The sequence below is a fragment of the Diceros bicornis genome, chromosome 6, assembly GCF_020826845.1.
Source record: "Diceros bicornis minor isolate mBicDic1 chromosome 6, mDicBic1.mat.cur, whole genome shotgun sequence".
Taxonomy (NCBI): domain Eukaryota; kingdom Metazoa; phylum Chordata; class Mammalia; order Perissodactyla; family Rhinocerotidae; genus Diceros; species Diceros bicornis.
In genome coordinates, this window is record NC_080745.1 from 94,739,680 (window position 1) to 94,761,313 (window position 21,634).

Consider the following 21,634-nt stretch of genomic DNA (forward strand, 5'->3'; position numbering starts at 1 on the left):
TGGCTGTCCTCTTCTGGAAAGATGTCACTACCTCCTGCTCTGGTACTAGGAGAAGAGGTGGGCCTTACCAGGTTAGGATGAGTTTGTCCCCAGTCCCACATCCACCTGGCTCCCACTGTGGCCTCGGGGTGGGGTGGGAACAGGAGTGAGGGTTCAGGCTCCCGGGCTCAGGGACTGAGGCATGAATCCGGCTCCACCGTTCACCTGCCAAGTGACCTTGGGCACAGTTCTTAACCTCTGGGCCTCAGTTTCCTGGTCTGTAAAATGGGCAGTGGCAGCCATCCCATAGGCTGTTGTGAGGACTGAACACGTTCAGTGCATCCGGCGTTAGAATGGTGTCGGCACCCGCAGCCCTGGCCAGGCTGTGGCTCCTGCTGCTGCAGCGCTGCCGTCAGGCATGTGGGGTGGTGCTCATCGGCCGCGTGCACACTGCGCTCAGCTCCCGAGATGGGGGAGCTGCCCCCGTCCAGCAGCCTGGTCTGGGCCCTGGGCCCTGTTCTCACCTGCACTGGACACGGGAAGAAGCCACGGCTCGGAGAAGTTGTCTAGCCTGAGGCCCACGGCTGGGACTCGGACCCAGGCAGTCCTGGCTCCAGTCCTGGCTGCTGCAGAGGGAGGCTAGGCCCCTGGCCTTGGGGCTTGAATACCAACGGAAGATGTCCTACTCAGGCCCAGTTTGAGGCCACGTGAAGAGTGGTGGAGTTGAGAAGGTGCCCTGGCGAGTGCTTGGGAGAAAGAGTTGGATTTGGATGTGTGGAAGGTGGAGGAAGGGCGTTATGGACAGAAGCGACGAGGCAGCTGTCTGGAGTGCAGGGCACGTAAAGGGGAGAGATTCCACCATGTGGCCTTTCTGAGCATCGGTTCAGTGTTCCAGCCAGGGCAGTGGAGGGGCCTCACTAGCCCTCAGCTCAGCTCCCTGTTGGTGTGCTTCATCACAGACACAGTTACTTATGTGGAATGAATAAGAACATTCTTTGGGCAAATGGACCCCCAGAGAATTTGGAATAAGAGTCGAATGTCTCACGCAGCAGACAAACAGGTCCACCACACGCTCGGTGCTGTGCGGTGGTCAGACCGCCTGTCTAGTGAAAGACGCGTTGGTGACACCTCGATGAGTGTCCAGGGTCTTTCACATGGCCCTGTCCTCCTGGCGGGCAGTGCGGCTGGAGCTCTGAGAGGGTTGCAGGCTAGGAACCAGAGCCAGCTTGCGGCATGAGGCTAGGCCCTCGCCAAGCAGAGCTGGAGGAAAAGGTGTCTGTTTGTGTGGGGGGTGGGCAGGGGGGAGCATATGGGAGCTCGCTGTACGTAAACCTAAAACTGCTCTAAAAATAGTAATAAAAAAGTGCACTCCCATAGGGCTTTAGTGGTGGGAGGAGAAAGGCCATACTGCCTGCAGACTGTGTAGTTGCACCGGTGACCTTCTCAATGTCACCAGGGAGCAGGAACCCAGACTCCATATGGTACCTGGTGTGGGCCCTGGGGCAGCCACAGGACTGCAAGGTGGAGAAGGTGGGCTCTCACTCTGCAGGAGACTGCAGACCAAGAAAGTCTATGAGGTGAACAGACCCCAGAACACCAGTTTACTCCCAATAAAATTAATGTTGTGGAACAAGCTGACAAAGACTTAGTATGTTTAGGATGCTCAAAGAGATAAATAAAAGGATAACATTAATTAAAAACAAGATGTTATTAAACAAAAGCAGTCAGAAAAAAAACAAAGGAATATGAAAAAGAGTAGATAGAAACACAGTCACTAAAAATAACAGAAGAGGTTCTTTTTTTTTTGTGAGGAAGATCGGCCCTGAGCTAACATCTGCCAATCCTCCTCTTTTTTTGCTGCAGAAGATTGGCCCTGGGCTAACATCTGTGCCTATCTTCCTCCACTTTTTATATGGGATGCCACCACAGCATGGCTTTCCAAGCGGTGCGTCGGTGCACGCCTGGGATCCGAACCAGCGAACCCCGGGCCACCGCAGCAGAGCGCGCGCACTTAACCGCTTGCGCCACCAGGCCGGCCCCAGAATAGGTTCTAAACCACATGTGGCCAAAGAGAGAATCAGTGAATCAGAAGGTATTGTTAAGGAATTCATCTAGAACATAGCCAAGAGAGGCAATGATTTTTGTTTGCCTGGTTGTTTTCATGTTTTATTTTTATGGAAAAGAGTAGTTAAAAGACCTGAAGGCCCCTTGAGAGGCTCTCTATTCATCCCAAAGAAATTCCGGAAAGAGACAATGGGGAGAAATATTGGAAAAGATGAGAGGGGATGTTTTTCCAAAATTAAAGCCCTGAGTGCTCAGACTGAGTACTGGGCAGGATATAAAAATAAATGCAAGGGCCAGCCCCGTGGCTTAGCGGTTAAGTGCGTGCGCTCCGCTACTGGTGGCCTGGGTTCGGATCCTGGGTGCACACTGGTGCACCGCTTCTCCGGCCATGCTGAGACCGTGTCCCACATACAGCAACTAGAAGGATGTGCAACTATGACATACAACTATCTACTGGGGCTTTGGGGGAAAAATAATAATAATAAATAAATGAATGAATGAATGAATGCAAGCCTCAACTGTAGGGAAGCTTCAGAATACTGACGACAGAGAAAAACCTGACAGCCACCAGAGAAGAAGATGTGCATGGAGAAAGGATTGGCGAGGGGACGTCAACAGCCGTGGTGGGCGCTGTGGGGCAGCAGGCTGACTCTAAGTGGCAGAGGGGAGATGGAGGTGGAGTCCTCAGCAGGGAGGTGCTGTGTTTCCCATCCTGAAATGGACAGGCCTGCGGAGGGGGCCTGAAGAAGACCTGGTGCCAGGGTCCCAGCACAACAAGCGGGGATCAAGGGCTGAGAAGGGTCGGATGGCGGGAAGGGGACCCGGAGAAGGCAGGTCCTCGAGGCCAGGCGGGTGTGTCTGCAGGACAGAAGGCTGCTGAGGGGTCGGCGCAGCCGAGAGGTGGGTGAGAGGAAAAGCACGTGCCGGCTTTGCAGACAGGCGCGAGGACGTGCAGAGAGTACTCTGGATGAAGGGCTGGAATCCAGAGCCACGTGCCGTGAGGCTGAGCAAGAGTGGAGAGAAAGGAGGTTGCTCGTGGAGCTCGGTCATTAGGGGCCTAAAGCATAGATGGACGGTGGCTAACGGGGCTGTGGGTCAGGGAGAGATTTTAGCCACTGGATTACCTGCATGAAATGAAGAACTTGCGCTGAATTGTCTACAGTCCGTGTTCTTCTGGCCATTCTCTCACGCAGGGAGCTCTTTTCTTCAGCCTTTAATTTTGGGTTCCCATGTAGCAAACCCAGGCCCGAGGGAGGACACAGTCCTCGCCCTCTGCTGCCACTGCCTATCCCCTAGGACACCTGAGTCCCCACACACGCATCCCCTCCTCCCTCCTCTGTGCCCTGAGGACCATGCACCAGGCCTCGTGCTCCTGCTGGGAATACTGGGGACAAAACAGACGACATCCTGCCCTGGTGGCTGACATTCTAGGGGAAACAGGACACTTTCATTTGGTTCGCTGAAGGTTTGCCAACGTGGTGTTTGTAAATTGGGGATTCAGGAGAGTCTTCCAGTGCCCCTTGGGGGTTTGCAAGAGGGCAGGAGCAGCACTCCCTAACTGCTTAGGCTGTGAAGCGTCCGTGTTCAGTGTGGCTATTTAAATTAAAATTAAGATAACATTGCAGGGTTGGCCCGGTGGCTTAGCAGTTAAGTGCGCGCTCCGCTACTGGCAGCCCGGGTTTGGATCCCGGGCGCGCACCGGTGCACTGCTTCTCCGGCCATGCTGAGGCCGTGTCCCACATACAGCAACTAGAAGGATGTGCAACTATGACATACAACTATCTACTGGGGCTTTGGGGAAAAAAAAGGAGGAGGATTGGCAATAGATGTTAGCTCAGAGCAGGTCTTCCTCAGCAAAAAGAGGAGGATTAGTATGGATGTTAGCTCAGGGCTGATCTTCCTCACACACACACAAAAAAAGATAACATTGCAATATTAGGCTCTTCAGTTACACATTTCTAGTGCTCGGTGGCCCCAAATGGCCAGTGGCTACCCTATTGGGGAGCATGACACAGAATGTTTCCATCATCACAGCTGCATCCCACCCTCCTTTCCTGCCCATCATGGACCAGAAGGTCACTGGTCACTGATCCTGGGCAAGGCAGCAGCCAGCCCAGTCCGTCTCTGACCCACCGTTGTAAGGAGCTGTGGAAAAGGCGCAGGTGTGGATTCCCGCCCCCCCACCCCCCACGCCTGCCCCTGCTCTCTCTCCTCTGGTCCTGGGGTCACAGACCAACAAGAGAAAAAGGCGTGTTCCAGAACAAAGGTTATTTTTAGGGAGGTAGGCGAGTGTAGCAAAACTAAATCCCGGGTTTCTTTGGTTTGACCCCTTTCTCCCTTGGCAGGCTCCATCCTGGACCTGTCCATCTGCGTCGCGGCTCTCTAGGGTCAGTGTCATGGGCACGGAGCTGTGCAAAGCCCCCACGCTCCCAGAGCCGCTCTCGGGGAAGGGCCGTCCAGGCAGGCCTCGCTCACTTCTTTCCAGCCTCAGACGTCTCCTCGTCCCTCGCCAGGCTCGCCAGCAGTCCAGGACATCTTTGCGGATGCTGCGGCCCAGGCCTTCCACGTGGCGTGGCCAAGGGCATCCTGACTTCCCTGTGGAGGCGCTCCTCACGTGTGCCTGGGCTGACAACATAGATGGTTTCCTTGCAGCGTCTCTCGAGCGTGGGGGATGGGCTCAGGAGACAGTGGTGCCCTGTTTCTTTGTCCCTTTTCCTGCCTGCGGCTGCATGGACAACCCTGGTGCGCTTTGTGCACACAAAGCTCTGCCTTTGCAGCAAGTGTGCATCTCAGCTCTTTTTAGCAGAGCACCTTATGCGCTGAAAGGTTGACATCACTTTTTCCGATTGCAGGAGCATCTTGGGTGTCCCTGATCATGTGTGAGTTGAGTGTGTCCCTCTCCTAAGCCTGCTTATTGTGTAACCTATTTGTTTTTTCAGTGCAAATGGTCCAGAAAAGGCTTCGTTCGGACAAGATGGTGCGTCGCGGACTGGTACGTTGCTGTATCGACTATCTCCCTTTGTCAACTTGCAGGACGTTTCCCCCCTTTTGTATTTTGCACAAGTGGTATGTGGCGAGCATCCCATCAGAGGCTGCCACCCAAACCCGTGCCCTTTGACCTTTTTTGTTCTTGGTGATACTGTGTGACACGGAGTATTGTCGCCTGGCCCCATGAGCCCAGCGTCAAGGCTCACACACCGAAGGCCCCCACTGCTCCTCCTGTGGGCGTGAGAGTCTGAGCGCCCACCATGCTGCCTGGGGCTCCTCCTGGCACCCCTCCTCCAGCGGTCCCACTGTGGCCATGTGCAGTGGTGAGAAAGTGGTCCAGCTGCATGTCCTGGTGGGCATTTGAGCACACGTGAAGTAGAAACCTTCCAACTCGGGGACTCTCAGGCCCAGCCTTCCCAAGGGCATTGGCTCTCAGTGGCATGAGCCCCACCCTTTCTGCCATGAGAGGACACCTTCAGAAACTTGTTACTTCCTCTCCTAATGTGCTGAAGACAGACTCTTCTCCCCAGAAGGTGCACTCAACCTCCCGGGGACTGGGCCTGTGGACCTGAGGGTGCAGGGGCTCTGGGAGCGGGCGTGTGCCCCGTGAACGGGTCCTGGGGAAGGGCCCCACGCTGGCTGATGGGCTTGTCCAGGCGAGGGGTGCCCAGCAGCCGTGCAGGGCAAGGACTGCCGCCCCCACACACAGGGGATAGGTGGGGGCTGGTGGCGGGCTCTGGAGCCCCCCAAACCTGGAGAGCCCCCTTCAGGGTGCCAGCATCAGCCAGCGATTCCAGCCTGGGCACGCCCGGGGGGGTAGGAGCAGCAGGGCACTCAGCAGCCCCTGCCCTTTCCCCTGGCTCCTTCCTGGGACCACTCAGGTCAGGGCTTTCCCTGGAGCGGGCTTCCAGAGAGCCAGAGAGAGTGGGAGGGAGGGAGCCCCAGATGGAGCTGCAGTGTTTGTGACCTAATCCAGGGAGTGCCAGGCCACTATGTCCGCCTTTTGCCATTGGTCACACCTTGGCTCAGTATGGGAGGGGCCGCACAGAGGTGGACACAAGAGGCAGGGGTGTTGGGGTCATCACAGCTGTAGGAGAGGAATCATATTCTTTACATGGCCCCCAGGAGATGGCTGTTAGCACACACGGCTGCTAGGTCTTGGGGCCTGGTGGTCCCGGCGCTGCGGATGACTGTGGCATGCTCATGTCGCTGCACTGTCCTCATTGTGAGACAGATACACCCTTGGTAATGAAAGGGGCTCTCCGGGGTGTGGGAAGGTTGATGGCTGAATTCCGGCCTCACCATGTCCCTGCAGAAGCAGGGGCTGCTGGGGTTTCCCCAAGGGTTTTCTCAGGGCTGTGTGCTGAGGAGCTTCTTGGGAGTGAAATGAACCGCTTAGTGCCCCCCTCCCCCATGTCACAGGGGCCCCTACAGTGAGCTGCTGACAGGCACCAGGCTGCATCGGCCAGACCACCAGCTGGCCTTTGAGGGGGCTCAGGCCTAGAGAGACAGCCCCCTCCTCCTCCCCCCTCCTCTTCCCTCCTCCTCCCTCTTCCTCCTCCCTCCCAGAGGGAGGGAGGCAGCCTCTTCCTCCTCCTCCTCCTGCCCCCGCCCCCTCCTCCTCCTGGTTTGGCCAACGGCTTGAGGAAAAGTTCTGTGATCGTGTATAAGTCCTTTTCTTTAACAAGAAATAGCTGCCTTTTCATTTGGTCAGAGTAACCGCATTGCAGAGAGGTGTAAAGACTCACACTTAAGGTCTCGTGTGTCCTCCTCTGACCAGGTAGGAGGGCATGCTCTGGCTCAGCCTGGAGCAGCTGAGGAGGGCAGGAATGCAGGGTGCAGGTGACTCTGCCCGCCTGCAACCCCTTGGGCCCCTGGCCAGGCTTGGCTCCACGTCCCACTGGGGAGCCCAGGAGGGAACAGTGTAGGAGTGGCTGCACCAGGTGACTGGCGGCGTCACCCCGTCACTGAGCCTGCTTCTCTGTCTCTGCAGCGCCTTTGACCTGGTGAACATCCATCTTTTCCACGACGCTTCCAACTTGGTTGCGTGGGAGACAAGCCCATCCGTGTACTCGGGGATCCGGCACAAGGCCCTGGGCTACGTGCTCGACAGGTGGGTGCCGAGGGCGGCCGTGTCCTCCGCGGAGGGTCACGGTTCTTAGCCCACTTTTCCTTGTTTGTTTTTTCCTATTTGCCAAAATTATGAAACCGCAAATGTTGACCGTTGATACGGCACAAGTTCTGACCCCCATCCCAAGGCCCAGGCAGCCCCTACCCCACAGACCCAAGGTGGGCGCCAGACTCTTCTCTGTTCTCTGGGAAAAATAAAGATGTCAGCTGGAGTGTCTCAGAGTCTGACATCCATGTTTTGGCTGGGGGCTCAGAAACAATGCTCTATGGGGTTCCGCTGGCCACAGTCAGTGCCTTCCCACGGCTCTGGCCCGCCTGCCGCTCCTGCCAGGCTCGGGCTCCAGGCACCTTGGAGCAGCCCTGGCTGTCAGGCTCAGCTCAGCGAGGCCCCTGTGACCAAGCCTGGCCAAGCACCGCCTCCCTCCTGGCCCTGCCCCTCCACAGTCCAGCCGGAGCCACTGGCTTCTGGCGGGGGCTGGGCGGGGCCGGGTGTCAGTGGTCTTCAGAGTGGGGAAGCCACCTCCGCCTCCTGCCCAGGCTCCTAGCCGGCCTCCCCTGGCTCTGTCTCCACTCCTCGCTCCGCTCTCACAGCTGGTTTTCAGGACCCTTCCGCCTGAACCCCGTGGGGCCTCCTTCTGTGTGTGACAGTCTCATGTGACCTTTCACAGGGTCAGAGCTGGTGGGCTATCATCTGGGAAAGAAAGGCGGCCCCTCACACCCCGCTGAAGAGGATCTGTCTGGTCTGGGGACCAGCGTCCCTCTTGATTTGCACATGGACCTTTTGCTGAAGCTCAGTGTAGCAGCCCAAGTCCACTGGGCTGTTCATTTCTGCGCCTTCTGCTTAGTTCTCTTGTTGAAGTCCTCTCCTACCAGCGTCCCATGGCCTGAGTGATGGTCAACAACCTGCTTGAGCTTGGGACAGCTGTTACTGCAGGACAGGCATCTTTGCATTTCTGCCCGGATGACCTCAGATTTCCCCAGGACCCCCACCCTGTCCTCTACCCCCCGCACCAGGGCACTGAGTTGTATGTCCACGTAAGTGCACCAAGGACGGTGGCCGCCCAGCTTCTCAGCCCCGTGTTACGAGCCAGCCTCTTTCTGGTGCTCCTCTAAGGCTCTGACCTTTGACCCCTCCTGCCTGCACTCAGCCGCCCTTTGCTTCGCCCATGGTCATCATGGAGCTCAGCACAGCTCAGCCCTGACAGTGGCCTGCTGGGCCCATCACCTGCTGCGTGCATGTTCCTTCTGGATTCCTCAGCGGGCTCGGCAGGGACTCGCTCTGGACACAGAGTCTTGTCCCTGTGCTGACATTAGCCAGGCTAGTGAGAATGGCCATCAGTTCACCTCTGGGGGCCCTAAGATCAGGTCCCTTACGCTGTCCGAGCACCCTGGCACCTGCTGCTGCCTGCCAGCTGCACGCAGAGGAACCACATGTGGGATGGGGGTGCTGGTTGCGAGGGCCCAGCCCTCAATCCTGAATGCAGCTGGGCACTCTTCAGTGGGCCCTGCCAGCTTCCCGGGCTCGGACTGAGCTGGGCTCAGAGGTGGGACTGACCCCGAGGCGACAGAGGGCCAGAGTGGACCTGAGCCCGAACCTGAGCTCTCAGCCCGCCACTGGGTGGGGCCCAGAACTGTGTCCCATTGTGCTGACCCACCACCACCGTGACGGGGGCTCCCCGTCTCCCTTTGTCCCAGCGTGCTGACCCACCACCCCCATGACGGGGGCTCCCCATCTCCCCGTGTCCCAGTGTGCTGACCCACCACCGTGATGGCGGCTCCCCATCTCCCCGTGCTGGGGCATCTCGTCCTTCAGCTGGCTCGTCCACTAGTCTTTTGTCTCCCTTTCTTGCCCACACTCGCTCTCGAGTGCTTCCAGCATGCAGGCCCGGCATCACCCCATCTATGCTGAGGCACCAGGGATTCAAAAACGGCAGCCCTGCCCTGAGCAGGTTCAAACACTCCAGTAGGCACTGGCCTGACAGCACCCAGCCTGGAACACAGAGTCTCCTTCTGGGAGGAGGTGAAGAAGTCGGAATGTGTGGTTACGTGACACTCAGGGGAGCGGCCCTCCTGGGAGGGGCCACCTGGCAGCAGCCATTGGCTGGCCTCCCCGGAGGCTGCTTGGCTGGGGGCGCTGCAGGCAGACCACCCCTGGGACAGTGAGCCAGCGGCCCAGGAGCAAGGACCTGGTCCAGGGCATGGCCCTGTGCGGTCTTCCAGCCTGACAGGTTCTGTGTCAGCTGCACCGACTCTTGCTGGGACTTCCCGTGGATCACGGGCTGGGATGGATCCATGAACACTCTGGTCTTGGTGACTCTAGTCAGGTTGCCAGTGGGGTGTAGCATTAAAATGTCTCATTGCCCCAAAATGCCGTTCCTCCGCAGCCTCCAGGAGAGCAGCCTTTTGGTTTCAGGGCACTTTCCTGCAGCTTCCCGTTCCCATGAGTCGCTTCTGTGGGGAGCTCAGCCAGCCGCAGATCCGGACCTCCACTGCGCAGGGCCGGCCGCCCGGCACAAAGGGCAGCTCTGTAGGAGCCGTGAATAACGGGCCGGCCTTTCATCGGGGCTGCTAACCTTTTGGCAGCCACCATCAGACTGCATTCTGCTCTGCCGTTTGGGAGGACAATGCCACGCTGGCCTTTTGAATGGACGCTGCCACCAACAGTGCCCCATTCACAGCGTTGGGAACCTCTGGGAGCATTGTCTGCCGGGCTCTGCGCAGAAGCAGGAGACAGCGAGGAGGCTCCTGAGAGGGGAGCCTGCCTTTCCTGGCCTAATCTCCCTGTAAAGCTTCGTAGGCCCACGTTTCCATTGGAGCGTGTGGCGTCAGCCCCAGGGAGAGGTGGCACCTCAGCCTGAAGTCCCCATCCCTGGGAGTTGGTGGGGGGGACCCCCGTGTTAAAACTGAGAGGTGCCCAGAGCTACGTTTGCAACTTTTCTGTAAATCTAAGACGATTCCAAAATAGAATCTTATTAAAAAAACTGGAGATGCACACTCTCCTTGTCTGAAGTGTGCCCACTCTTCAGAAGTGTGGAACCTTCCGGCAGCACCAGCTGTGAGTGCCACGGAGCACCTGGCACCGCGGGTCGTCATGTACGGGTGTGGCTCTGTGACCATGGTGCCCTCGTGCCTGCTGCCACAGCAAGGGAGCCTCACTGCAGCTTGGACTTGACTGGGAAGGATTCCTACTCGAGACATCGAAAGATAGGATTTTCAGTGTCAGTAAAGTGCAGCCGGTGGGTTCCTCTGAGCTTCTTGTTACAAATAATAATCTTTGTGTTTTTTGTGCAACTTGCACGTTTTGCTTTTCATCTTGTGTTATGAGAGGTTAAAAAAGACAAATCCCTGATTAATGAAGGGTGTTAAGCTGCAAGCCGTGGAAGTGAGGGTGCACCGGGTTTAGAGGTATGAGGCCTCTGTGGGACTGGGCCCCCCAACCCCAGAGGAGCCGGCACGGAGACCCTCCGCGAGGCCGTGGGTGCAGGCAGGCACTTGCACTTTTGTACCTATTGTGGGGCCGGTCGGTCTGGCTCCCAGACACAGCTCTGTGGGGAGCATTTTGGGGGATTAAACCAGAAGCGGAGACCTCAGCTCGCACAATCCTTCCTGAAACTTCCTGAAACCTCCCTGAGCTTTTGGGCGGCGAAATGAGATTTTTTTCTACAAGTGACAGGGCTCTTCTGTCTCCCCTTTGAAATGTGGCCTGGCCTAGTTCAACAGAAACGTTTTTACATTACAACTGTGAAATCTTGGCATAAAGCGCCCCTTTGTCCCCCCCATTATTTTCTCACAAATATAGTCCATTGTCACAGCGCTGAAGTTAATTTGATCAACATTGGGACATTTAACTTTTATGTCCGGTCAAAAGAGTTGTTTCATGCTCATTTTGGGCATTCAAAGAAAATGATTGCCAGAAAAATAATGTCGCCGGGAACAATGGAGAGCAATTAGTTTCCCAGGGAGAGGCGATGTGATGCGGCAGCCACACAGCCCCCTTTGTGGTCGCAGGGGCGGTCATCAGTCAGCCGTCAGCCTGCTCAAAGACCCTGCAACCTCAGTGTTCCTCCTCAGGCGTTCCCAGCTCTCCCTGGCTGTGCAGCGAACCAAAGAAAAGCCCTGTTTCCAGGCAAAGGCGCGCTCCGTGAGGTCTGGGTCACTGGGCTGCCTTGCCTGGCCGGCCCGGCCGCCTCACCTTCTGCTCTAGCTGCCCCCAGAGCAGGGCACCCGTGTCTGTCCTGGTTGTGAACAAGGCCACTCGGGCATCCTTCAGCCCGGAAGCCTAGGTGGCTGTTGTCACGTGTCTGTCTGGAGTCCACCTCGCACGGCACGGAGTCCACCTCAGATGGCACGGAGTCCGCGGCTGCAAAGGCCGGTGCCCTCGTTCCTCCGCGGCCTCAGCCTGAGGCCTCCAGGCTCCTGCGTTTCCACAGCATCGGGTGGGAAGGCGCCCAGTGAGGACACGGGATGTCAGTTGTAGTCCCAGCAAAATGAGCTCGTTATTCCCATGTCTCAGATGATTGATGGCATCTGTACTATAGCCTTTAGTTTATTGTATTGAAAAATAAGCATTCAGAAAAGTGTAGAAAGCTGTGAGAAGTCAGGTACCCTCCGCTCAGCTGTTAGGTCTCTTTTTCCCATGTTTACCTCTTGTGTCTTGTTCAGAAATGCAGCACGGACACTCCACTGGCCTGTGTTCTCCGTCCTGAACCCCTGTCCTGCTCCCCCTCAACACAGTCTCCACTTTAGTGCCTATCAATCCTTGTACGTCTGTCCTTGTGTCACACATGCACGCACATTTCTGTACTGTAGCTGTGCATTAACACGGGTGCAGGTTTTTATATTTTTATTGCACGTTTGCATAATTTACGTTCTTACATGTGTAAGCATCCGTAAGCCTGTGGACAGAGGTTCTCCAGCATCACGGGAATGCCTCCTGCCAGGCACCCCCCTCTGCACCTCACATTTCTGGCTTTGTCCTGGCCACGCTCCCAGTCCTGGGGGCCTGGCTGTAACTCTGTGTTCCCCCAGCAGCCCCTCGGCTCGTCCGCCCTCTCGTCGGCCCGTGGGTTGTTCTTGGTGCTTTGCTAACAAATAGGACGGCGTGGCGAGTAGTGCTTCTCCCCCGAGTGTGGCCCCGGTGCTCTGCGCTGTGACTGGGCAGCACCCACACTCAGGCCAGGCTGGGAAACGCAGGATGGTTTGTGTTTCCCCAAAACCAGTGAGGTAGAGCATTGTTTCCAGTGTTTGCTGGTATAGAAGGTTTTAAGAGCTCACTTAGTTTTCTAAGATCTCGGCTCTGTTTCTGCCGGACATTTGAGGAACAAAGCAGCCGCAGGAGGCTGAGCGTCTTCTCTGCCGCTGTCTGGCTTGTGGTGGCGACCGAGCGGCGTTTGAGGGGTGATTCTCAGTGTAGAGAAAGCGTGTGTAATATGGTGATGCTGCGTTTAAAGAACAAGTGAAAACCGTAGCTGCTGACGGGAAGCTCAGCATGACCCTCCAGCCGGGTGCACGCAGGTGGGCCCACATGGCACCCCTGCCCAGGCGGTCCGGGTTGGGGAGGGCCTATCAGAGGGAGCGCGGATGTTCAGGGGTTGACAGCAGTGACTTAACAATTGAGAAGTACCAACGTGGTGACTGGGGCCTGAAACCCACCCACTCCCGGTCTCCCACCGAAAGGAGCAGCCTCGAGGGCTGGAGAGCATCACGGTGCACAGAGGAGGAAACTGAGGCCCAGGCCAGAGAGGGAGGCGGCCCCGGCAGGCTGGGACTCTCAGTCAGTGCAGTGCTGTACAAGGCTTCACAGACCTTGAGGTGAAACTGCTCACACTCACTTCATGGGTCCAGAGGCTTGAGGTCCAAGGAGAGGGTGCCGGTGTGGTTGGGTTCTGGTGAGGGCCCGCTTCCTGGCTGCTCACTCTGTCCTCCCGTGGTGGAGAGTGTTCTGGTGTCTCTCCTTATGAGGGCACTTGCTCTGTGGGATCAGGGCCCACCCTCAGGACCCCATTTAACCTTACCTCCTTACCGCCCCCATCACCAGTGCAGTCATGTGCAGGTCGAGGCTTCAGTGTGAGAATTTTAGGGACACAGTTCAGGGCCTTGCGGCGCCTCATGGGCTCGTTCCAACACCTGAGTTCAGGCCTGACTGGCTAGGACAAGAGGGGCCATTTCAGAAACGTCGAGCAGTTGACATTGGGGAAGGTAATGGGAAAGAGTGGACTTTTGTAATTAATGCCTCACCAACTGGAACTTCCTCTGGCCCAATTCTCTCCGTGTTCTGCTTCATCGAGGCCATTGCCGTATTGGGCTGTGACTTCTCTGGGCCTCTCCCATGCAAGTGGCTGTGGGTTCGTGCATCCCCTGTGATTGGGGAGCTCCGTGGCTTGGCACTCAGGTGTGGTGGTGGGCATGGTGGGCACCTCTTGGCCCTCCCAGCTGATAGATGTGTATGCTGGGGCCTGGGGACGTCCCCAGCTTGAGGGCAGCTGCTGGAAGGTGCTGGCTGGAGAAGTCAGGGAACTTGGCGGCGTTAGGCCTGGGAGATGCCCAGGCGCTGGTGTGCACTGCTGGCGGTCAGCCGGTCACTGAGTCCCCTCGGGTGCGCTCGTTGTTGGGACTTAATGCCAAAGGGACATTCTCTTGCTTTGTGCTAATCCTGATGCTGGCTCAGGTCCTGTGAACTGATTTTTTCTGTTTGCCTTTGCACGTGGTCCTTTCTTCTGTCGCTGCCTCAGGTGCATCTCAGACAAACTGTCCTAATCCCTCTTGCCGGCAGGTGTCACAGCAGGAGTGACGGTCCACCTGGGGCCTGCCGGCCCCACAAGGGCAGAGCCAGCCTGCGCCCAGCACCGGCTGGGGTCCAGTGAAAAGTGAAGTTGTGAAAAAACAGTCCGTCCATTTCTAGGAAGGTGAAAATAAATCAGTCAGTTTATTTGAAACTGCTTAAATATATCTATAATGAGCCATTCAAGTAGATGTTTTAAGATTAAGGGAAATTTTTAAAGGACTCTAAAATATTCTGCCTAGTTTTAGTAATTTTCTGTTGTCAGTGTTTTTGCTATTTAAAATTGTTTGGTGAGAGAATGTGGTCTCTACCAGATCTGAGAAATAAAAACCGACGTTAGTGGATTCCTAATTGTACAAACTCCACTACGTTCAGTAGTTAAAAAATAGACAAGGAAGAAAAAAAGGAACAACTCGCGTGTTCGAGTTACAGCAGAGGCACGACCTACGTCTCGTGTGCTGTCTGAACCACACAGCTTCTCGGGGCGGGAGACCTGTCCTGAGCATGTCCGGGGTGATCCTGCCCAGCAGGACTGTGCATGCCACGCTTCCGATGCTCTGTGAAAAGTGTGGAGATTTCTGAATGCTTAGCCTGTGAGTCGTTTCAGGGGACGTGGTGTCTAACCTGCAGCGTCGTGGGGCTCGGCTGTTCCCGAGACCTGAGTGCATGGCCCCTTCCTCACCGCGAGGGCCTCTGACGCAGCCAGTGTCAGTGCCTCTGCCAGCGTGGTTGTCACATAATGAAATCGCCTGTCAAAACAGAAAGAGACTCCGTTTTCAAGGCCTAAAAAATTGATTTTTATGGCTCTTCTTGTAATTCTCTTTTCGAATAAGGCACATGATATGGATGTGGGCCTACTTTTTAATCATAATAGCTCCTGACAAGGTAATTAATTTTAAAACAACTCTTTTTTTCTCCTGGTCCAAATGGCACTATATTGAAATTAAAAGTGCGTGCGGTGAGGGCAGTGGCCTGGCACTCAGGCGATTGCTCTGCCCCTGGCAGCCCCTTCATCTTGACACTTGCTGCGGACCTTTCAAGATGGTTGTTGTTATTAATGGGCTTGGGCCATTATATCAAAAAGAACAGGGCGTGGAAATATGATAAAGTTTAGGTTTTTAATGATAGTATTACAAGATTCTAGACGTGCCGGTGAAACGGCTCCACCAGTTGTCAGGGCCCGCCTGTCTGTCACCAGGAAGGAGGCCGGGCCAGGCGTCCCAGGAGTGGCCTTGCCTGGCGTGAGGTGGGGTGGGAGGAGAGGCCTGGTCCCAAAGGGACCCTCAAGAAGGTAGCGCTTTCTCTGAACACTCTAGAGCTTTTTAAAGTTTATTCAGTCAGATAGTAGATCTGAAAGTTGTTAGTCCTTTTAAAAAGGAATTTACCTCAAAATGGGTTTTACCATTTAATTAGCTACATAGTCGTTCGCGTCCTTAATTTACACTTAGGGTGTCGGTGGTTTACATTTCTTTGTAGGCTTTCGTTTCCTTTCCGTCAAAAGTGAGGACAGTTCAGCTTGATATGTTCACCAGATAAAGACATCGATGGCCACAGCGCTCGCTCTCGTGGAAGCACTTGAGTGTGGGACCACGCCGGGGTCGCTGCAGTGTCTTGTAAACTCGCTCTTGGTTGTTGTTAGGGACCTGTGAACCCCAGGCTTGGATCTGACGTCCTTCCCGCCCGTGGTCCCCCAGCCTCAGGCGCTGCCTTGTTCCAGCCCAGAGCTCGGGGGTGGTTTGCAACGTATTGTACGAGAACAGGTCGAGTTCTCTAAAGCTGGGATTTAGTGTAAGTGTTAGGCTCAGGAAATAGCTGGGAATTGATGGGCATGTGTTAACTCACTTCCCACCTTTCGTACAGCCCCTCAGCCCTCATCCACTGAGGTTAGTCTCCTGAAGCTTGGGGAATAGAGGAAGAATGCTTGGGAAGAAATGGACTTTCCACGTCTGTGACGTGTACACGCCCTCCTGCCACACCTCTCAGAAATGTGTCCTTGTTTCTGCAGTCGTGTGTTAAACATTTAAATCAACCTTCCTGTTCACCGACACCAGCAGAAGCAGCTCGTGAAAGCAGAGCACATCACTGTCTTCTTGTTTCCTACTGGGGCTTTGTGCACAAGAGCTGGACCCCCGGCGTGTGTGACACAGGGGGCCACGGAGGATCCGGACCCCCATCGTGCATGAGACGGAGGACCACGAAGCCCATGTCTTGAGGGTCCTGATGAGTAGACAGTCCGATTGACCTTTCTAGGAGCCCACACAGCTTCTCTGAGGTGTTTTTTTTTTTTCTTCTAAAGATGTTTAACAGCAGAAAAATACTTATTTTTCTGAAGATAGCTCAGATAGCTTCCTTCTGCCAGATTGAGTCCCGTGAGGGCAGGGTCCTGTCCCCTCCCCTGCGAGTGCGGGCAGGCGGAAGGGGAGGAGGGGTGAGTGGCTAGTCCTGGGTGCACTGGTGAGTCCATGGGGCTGAGTCAGGTGGGCATCCCTGCCAGCGCCCTTCATATTTTCATTCCTGAGCAGTATTTCCTCTACAGAAAGATTTAATTTTAAAACAAATAAATGAAATTACTGGTCATCTGCACTATTAATAACCATCTGTTAAAATATATCCTTTCTCTTCAAGTTAATGTATAAATTGAGGATGATTCCAATTAAAAAGGCAAAGAAGACTTTTCATGGCATTTAGCAAGATGATACAGCAATTAATATGCAAGATAAATGTGAAAATAGCTGAGACGATTTTTAAAAGAATTGTCAACAAGAAGGGCTTCCCTAGATAAAGTCGTATTGATTAACAGCATACAGGAATAGATAAAAGATCTGCAGAAAAGAATAGAGAGTCTAAAAAGACCCATGTAGTTTGGGGAATTTTGTGCTGTAGGAACTCAGTAGGAAGAGGATGAATGTTTAACAAATGGTACAGATCAATTGACCACTGGGAAAATCAATAAACTTAGATCCCTACTTCACACTGTAATTCTGATGGATTAAAGGCTACATAAACACTCTCCCTTAAAGATGAATAAAGGGACCCTGTTCATGAATTGGGGCTGGGAAGGCCTTCTGGAGAAGACACCAACAGCCGTGAAGGGAAAACTGATACACTTGATTGCATGAAAATTAAAACTTCTGCGTGTGACAAAAGACACCATAAATAAAATGAAAAGGCCACTGAGAAGAATGTCTGCCATGTCTGTTGCAGACAAAGGAAAATATCACAATTTACAGGGAAACTCCTAGAATTCAAAAAGAAAAAGGCACAGAACTGAAAAGAGAAACAGACTCGGCACAAGAAGAAACAGAGAAATGCAGATTCCAACCTGTCTCGTAATGGGGGCACGCGAATTAAAGCAACGACGGACTCTTCCCTCAGGCCAGTTGAACAGACCGTGGGCAGGTCCGTCCCCTGCCCTGCGTGCACCTGACACCGTACGGAAGCCGGAGCCTTGCGTGTGCTGCCTGCTGTGACCCTCGTCGCTCTGCCCGCAGGGGTGGTGTGGCCGGGGTGCCTCGAGGAGTGCCCTGCAGGACCAGAGGCGGCACCACCCCTTGTAACACCTGAAACACAGAAGAGGAGACTGTGCCTCCGTCGTTGCTTCTATTTCTCAAGCTAACAAGTCAAGTTGGAAAAGGCTGTGACCAGCGGCCAGGCTGGCCCACAGCCTGCACCTGCGCTGAGAGGGGGTGGGGCTGGGTGATGACACACAGCTTTCTTGGTCACCAACTAGAAGTTTCTGAGTTAGTCTGGTTACGACATTGTCCCTGGCGTTTGCCCAATGACAATTAGATCTTAAAGTCCGTCTCAGGACGCAGTCTGTTTGAAGGGCGCCCTCAGTCCCACGCCCCCTACGGGTCTGTCCCAGCAGGTGTATTAATGAAGCCAGAGCTGGGCAGAAGAATGGGAACCCTGGCCGCTGCACTCTCCTTTCCTCTGTCCAGACGACGAGCTCCGTTCCGCTGATGGTCGCATCAGGGGCTGAGTTCCGCTTTCCGTCTCAGGCCACTGGCACTTTGCTTTGCGCTCAGCAGCAGGGCACTGGCCATGCTGCCGCCGCGTGGTGGGCGGTGGAGGTCTGCGGTGTGAGCAGTTCCTGTGGCCTTCTTGTGATAAGGGAAGAAGTCTCCAGAAGGGGGCCACTGACATCCTCTGTCAGACGTTTCCACGGGGGCATTTTTAGTTGAAAAATCGTTATGAAACAGATGGTGATTGATTTAAAATGTGTGGAAACAATTTAAAAAAGAAAAGACGCGCAACTGCTGTTACTTCGTAACATTGCACATCCAAGTGGGGATGGTACATAAACAGTTCCAGAACAAGTGCAAGCGTGCCTCCAGCCTGGAGGACCATCCAAGGCCAGGCGGAGGCAGCGTGGGCACCCGCCGCCGGCGCTCTCCCCACCCCATGCACACCACCGGTCAGCCCTCGGCCGGTTCTCTGAGTCCTGGGTTTTCCCGGGAAGCCTTTCCTTGCTGATGCAGCCTGGAGTATCCACCACGTGTGGTTCTAACACCACCCTGGTCCCGTCGGGAGGACACGTTGGCAGCACATGCGTGTTGGTGTTGAGAGAACCGCGTACTGTCTGGTGGCTGTGTGTTGGCCGGGTCATGGTGCTGAGTTTTAGGGGCAAAGTCTGCCTTCAGTGGAGACGGCCGAAAGCACGTGGATGGGGAGCTGCCAGTGGCCGTGTGTGGCGGCGGTCGCCTCAGCCCGTCAGTAACCTGTGTCCTTCTCTCCTCCCAGAATCATCGACCAGCGATTCGAGAAGGTGTCCTACTTTGTCTTTGGCGATTTCAACTTCCGACTGGATTCCAAGTCTGTGGTGGAGGTAGGCACGCTGGCTTCGGCCTTGCCGGTGCCTCACGTGGGCTCAGTTGTGTCTGGAGAAGCAGTGGGAGCAGGGCTGTGCTTACAGGCAGGTCCAGGGTAGTCATCCCCCAGGTTGTGTTTAAGGCAAAAAACTCCTAATAAGGAAAAATGTTTTCCTGTCAAAATTGGGGGCCGTGTCTTGAATTAGAGAAGAATTTGAGTCCCTCAGACTTCTAGAGTTCCTCGGTGAGCCGTTGCTACCCAGACACGTAATATTCTGCCGTGACAGTTCTACTGTCAACTGTTAAAAAAGAAAAAGAGGGGGCTGGTGGCGCAAGTGGTTAAGTGCGCGCGCTCCACTGCGGCGGCCCGGGGTTCGCTGATTCAGATCCTGGGCGCGCACCGACGCACCGCTTGGCAAGCCATGCTGTGGCGGCGTCCCATATAAAGTAGAGGAAGATGGGCATGGCTGTTAGCCCAGGGCCGGTCTTCCTCAGCAGAAAGAGGAGGATTGGCAGATGTTAGCCCAGGGCTGATCTTCCTCACAAAAAAAAAAAAAAAAAGAAAAAGAAAGTAGCTTCCACACCTGCTAAGGGGAGATTGCCTGATGAGAAGGCCGGCTCCTAATCAACTGTATTTCAGCTGTTTTTCCCTCATTGTACATGTCTGCAAACTAGTTTTTCTGTTTCTTTTAATAAATGGCTGTTGTTGTTCAATCTTTGGGAACGTGGAGGCGTGTGTCTCCTGGCTGCACCTACAGGGCCCCTGGAGTGACGCCTCCCTGAGTAACGAGTGCCTGTGAGAAAGCTCAGCCCGAGACTAGCCGTGTGGGCATCGAGGGTGGATGCCAGGCTCAGCACAGCCGTGCCCAGTCCCAGCTGTGTGACCTCGGAGCATCACCTCCTGGGCCAAGAAGCTCGGCCCGTAGCCCACGCACAGGGGCCGGCTTCTCCATGACAAGCTCCTCTGCCAGCAGTTCTGGCCTCGGCCCCAAAGTTCTGGGACGGCGGGGAGAGGGCTTGCGCTGCTCCAGCCATTCTCCTGCTCGTGTGGCTATCGGGCAGCAGCCGAATGTCAGCTCTCCCGGCAGCAGCAAGGGGAGGCAAACCCACCACCACCCACCACCCTCCGCCCGCACCTGCATTGGGAGGTGCGCGGTTCTCGTCCAGGCCTGGGTGGTGGGAGGGAGGTGGGTAAGCCTTCCAAGGCCTTGGTCCAGCACTTGGCACAGCCTGGGTGGTACGCGTGTGGCAGCTGCTGTGGCAGCAGAAGTATGAAGAGATGGTAGTCCTCCAGGTTATCATCTTCCCGTTGCTAGGCTCGGGTACAGACACCATCACACATTAATCTTCCGTCTTCAGTGGAAAATTATTTCTTAAAGACAGACCGGGCAGGTGGTTGATCATCCCATATCTCCCTTTAGTTGACAGTAAAGAGTAATGTTCTATTGAAATCCTCTTTTTTTAATATAATTTAATTAGGCTGACGGGACCTCGCCAAGCGAGGCCTCATAAACACACGTGTGTGAATGTGTGGACGTGTTCCCTGTCTGCAGACAGCACACTCACCTGCACGTCGAGGGGAGGCAGCCACTGGGCGTGGGAGGAGAGGGCGTCAGACCCTGTATGGTCACTGGGGACCATAAAGTCCTTCGTTTAGTGCTGCTGGGTTTTCTTCCCGCATTTTGAGGTTGGAGAGCTAATCAATCAGATATCAGGATCCAGGATCCCCCAGGCTCTGCGCCCTTTAGAGAACCCGGGAGCGGTGCCCGACTTATTGAAATCTGCCTGTGTCTGCCACTGTTTGGGACACAGAGCCAGACCACAGAGGCCACAGAGGCCAGGTGCTCTTGCTGAGGCCTCCTCCATTATCTTTAGCCACTGGGGGTTGAAAAGTCACGTCTTATGAGATCTTGAGCCTCTGAGCACAGGTCACTTCTGGCCGGTACTTGGGACCAGCGAGTCGCTGTGCACAGACCAGCCGTTCCACCCCCCTGAGGGTCTCCTCCAGACTCAACGGCCCGCAGAAAAGTACAGAGCCCTCGAAAGACCAGAGCTGATCAATCGGGAGCTGCCCAGCAGATTGCATGTTAGGAAAAGGTCAGAGAAGTTTCAGAAGTGGCCTTTTCTTCCTCAATAGAACAAATATCACCAAAAAGGGCAGCTGCCCCGACTCAGGTTGAATTGTCCGGGGTGTGTGTTCTGAGTTGCCCCCGGGCTTGAGGCACACAGGCGTGGTTCTGTGTTTCCGTGGTACGTGCTGAGCTGGGCAGGTGGCCCGTGGAGGGCGTGAGGCGCAGTGGGGCCGCAGGTCTCACAGGGGCTCCTGGCCGAGTGGGACTGCTGCCAGGGCACCTGGGTCACTGGGCAGGTAGGCCGACTCATCTGGGCAGTCACGGGTTTTCTTACTGAGAGGGAACGCAAGAAGACGTGGACCTGAGTCTGAGGGTGGGCGTGACTGCGGAAGGCCCTGTGCTCACAGGGAGGAGGGCGTTGAGGGGCTTTGGGGTGACTCAGCGCATCAGTGAAATATGCTGCAGGCATTCGTTTATCGAGTAATTCAGTCTCCTCTGCTCCCCAAACGTGTTTACCTAGCGCCCTTCCTCCCGATCCATCAGCTCGAGGATCCGTCCTGTTTCCTAAAGAGAGAGGCTCCTACCACACGGTGATTGCCGCAGGCGGGGCAGTGCTGGCTGGATCTCGATGAACTTTCTGATACCACCTCCTGTGGGCCCTGGACGCGGTGAGGGAGGCACTGCCCACAGCTGGGCTGCTCAGTCCTTCTGTGTTCCGGGATGGGGACCTGTGAGCATTTACTCCCAGAGTAGGAAGCTTGACAGTGCCCTGGCCTCACCTGTCCTTGGACGTCAGCACTGACAGTAAA

General features: G+C 55.3%; 1 protein-coding gene across 2 annotated transcripts in view; it reads left to right on the top strand.

Annotated features, from left to right (window-relative positions):
- The window catches only part of INPP5A (inositol polyphosphate-5-phosphatase A), a 236,041-nt gene that overhangs the window by 167,033 nt on the left and 47,374 nt on the right, over positions 1-21,634 (top strand). For both annotated transcript variants that reach the window (XM_058544330.1, XM_058544331.1), the window contains exons 7-9: positions 4,983-5,035; positions 7,025-7,144; positions 18,686-18,770. In XM_058544330.1, the coding sequence (XP_058400313.1) occupies positions 4,983-5,035; positions 7,025-7,144; positions 18,686-18,770 (258 nt within the window). The remainder of the gene's footprint in view (positions 1-4,982; positions 5,036-7,024; positions 7,145-18,685; positions 18,771-21,634) is intronic.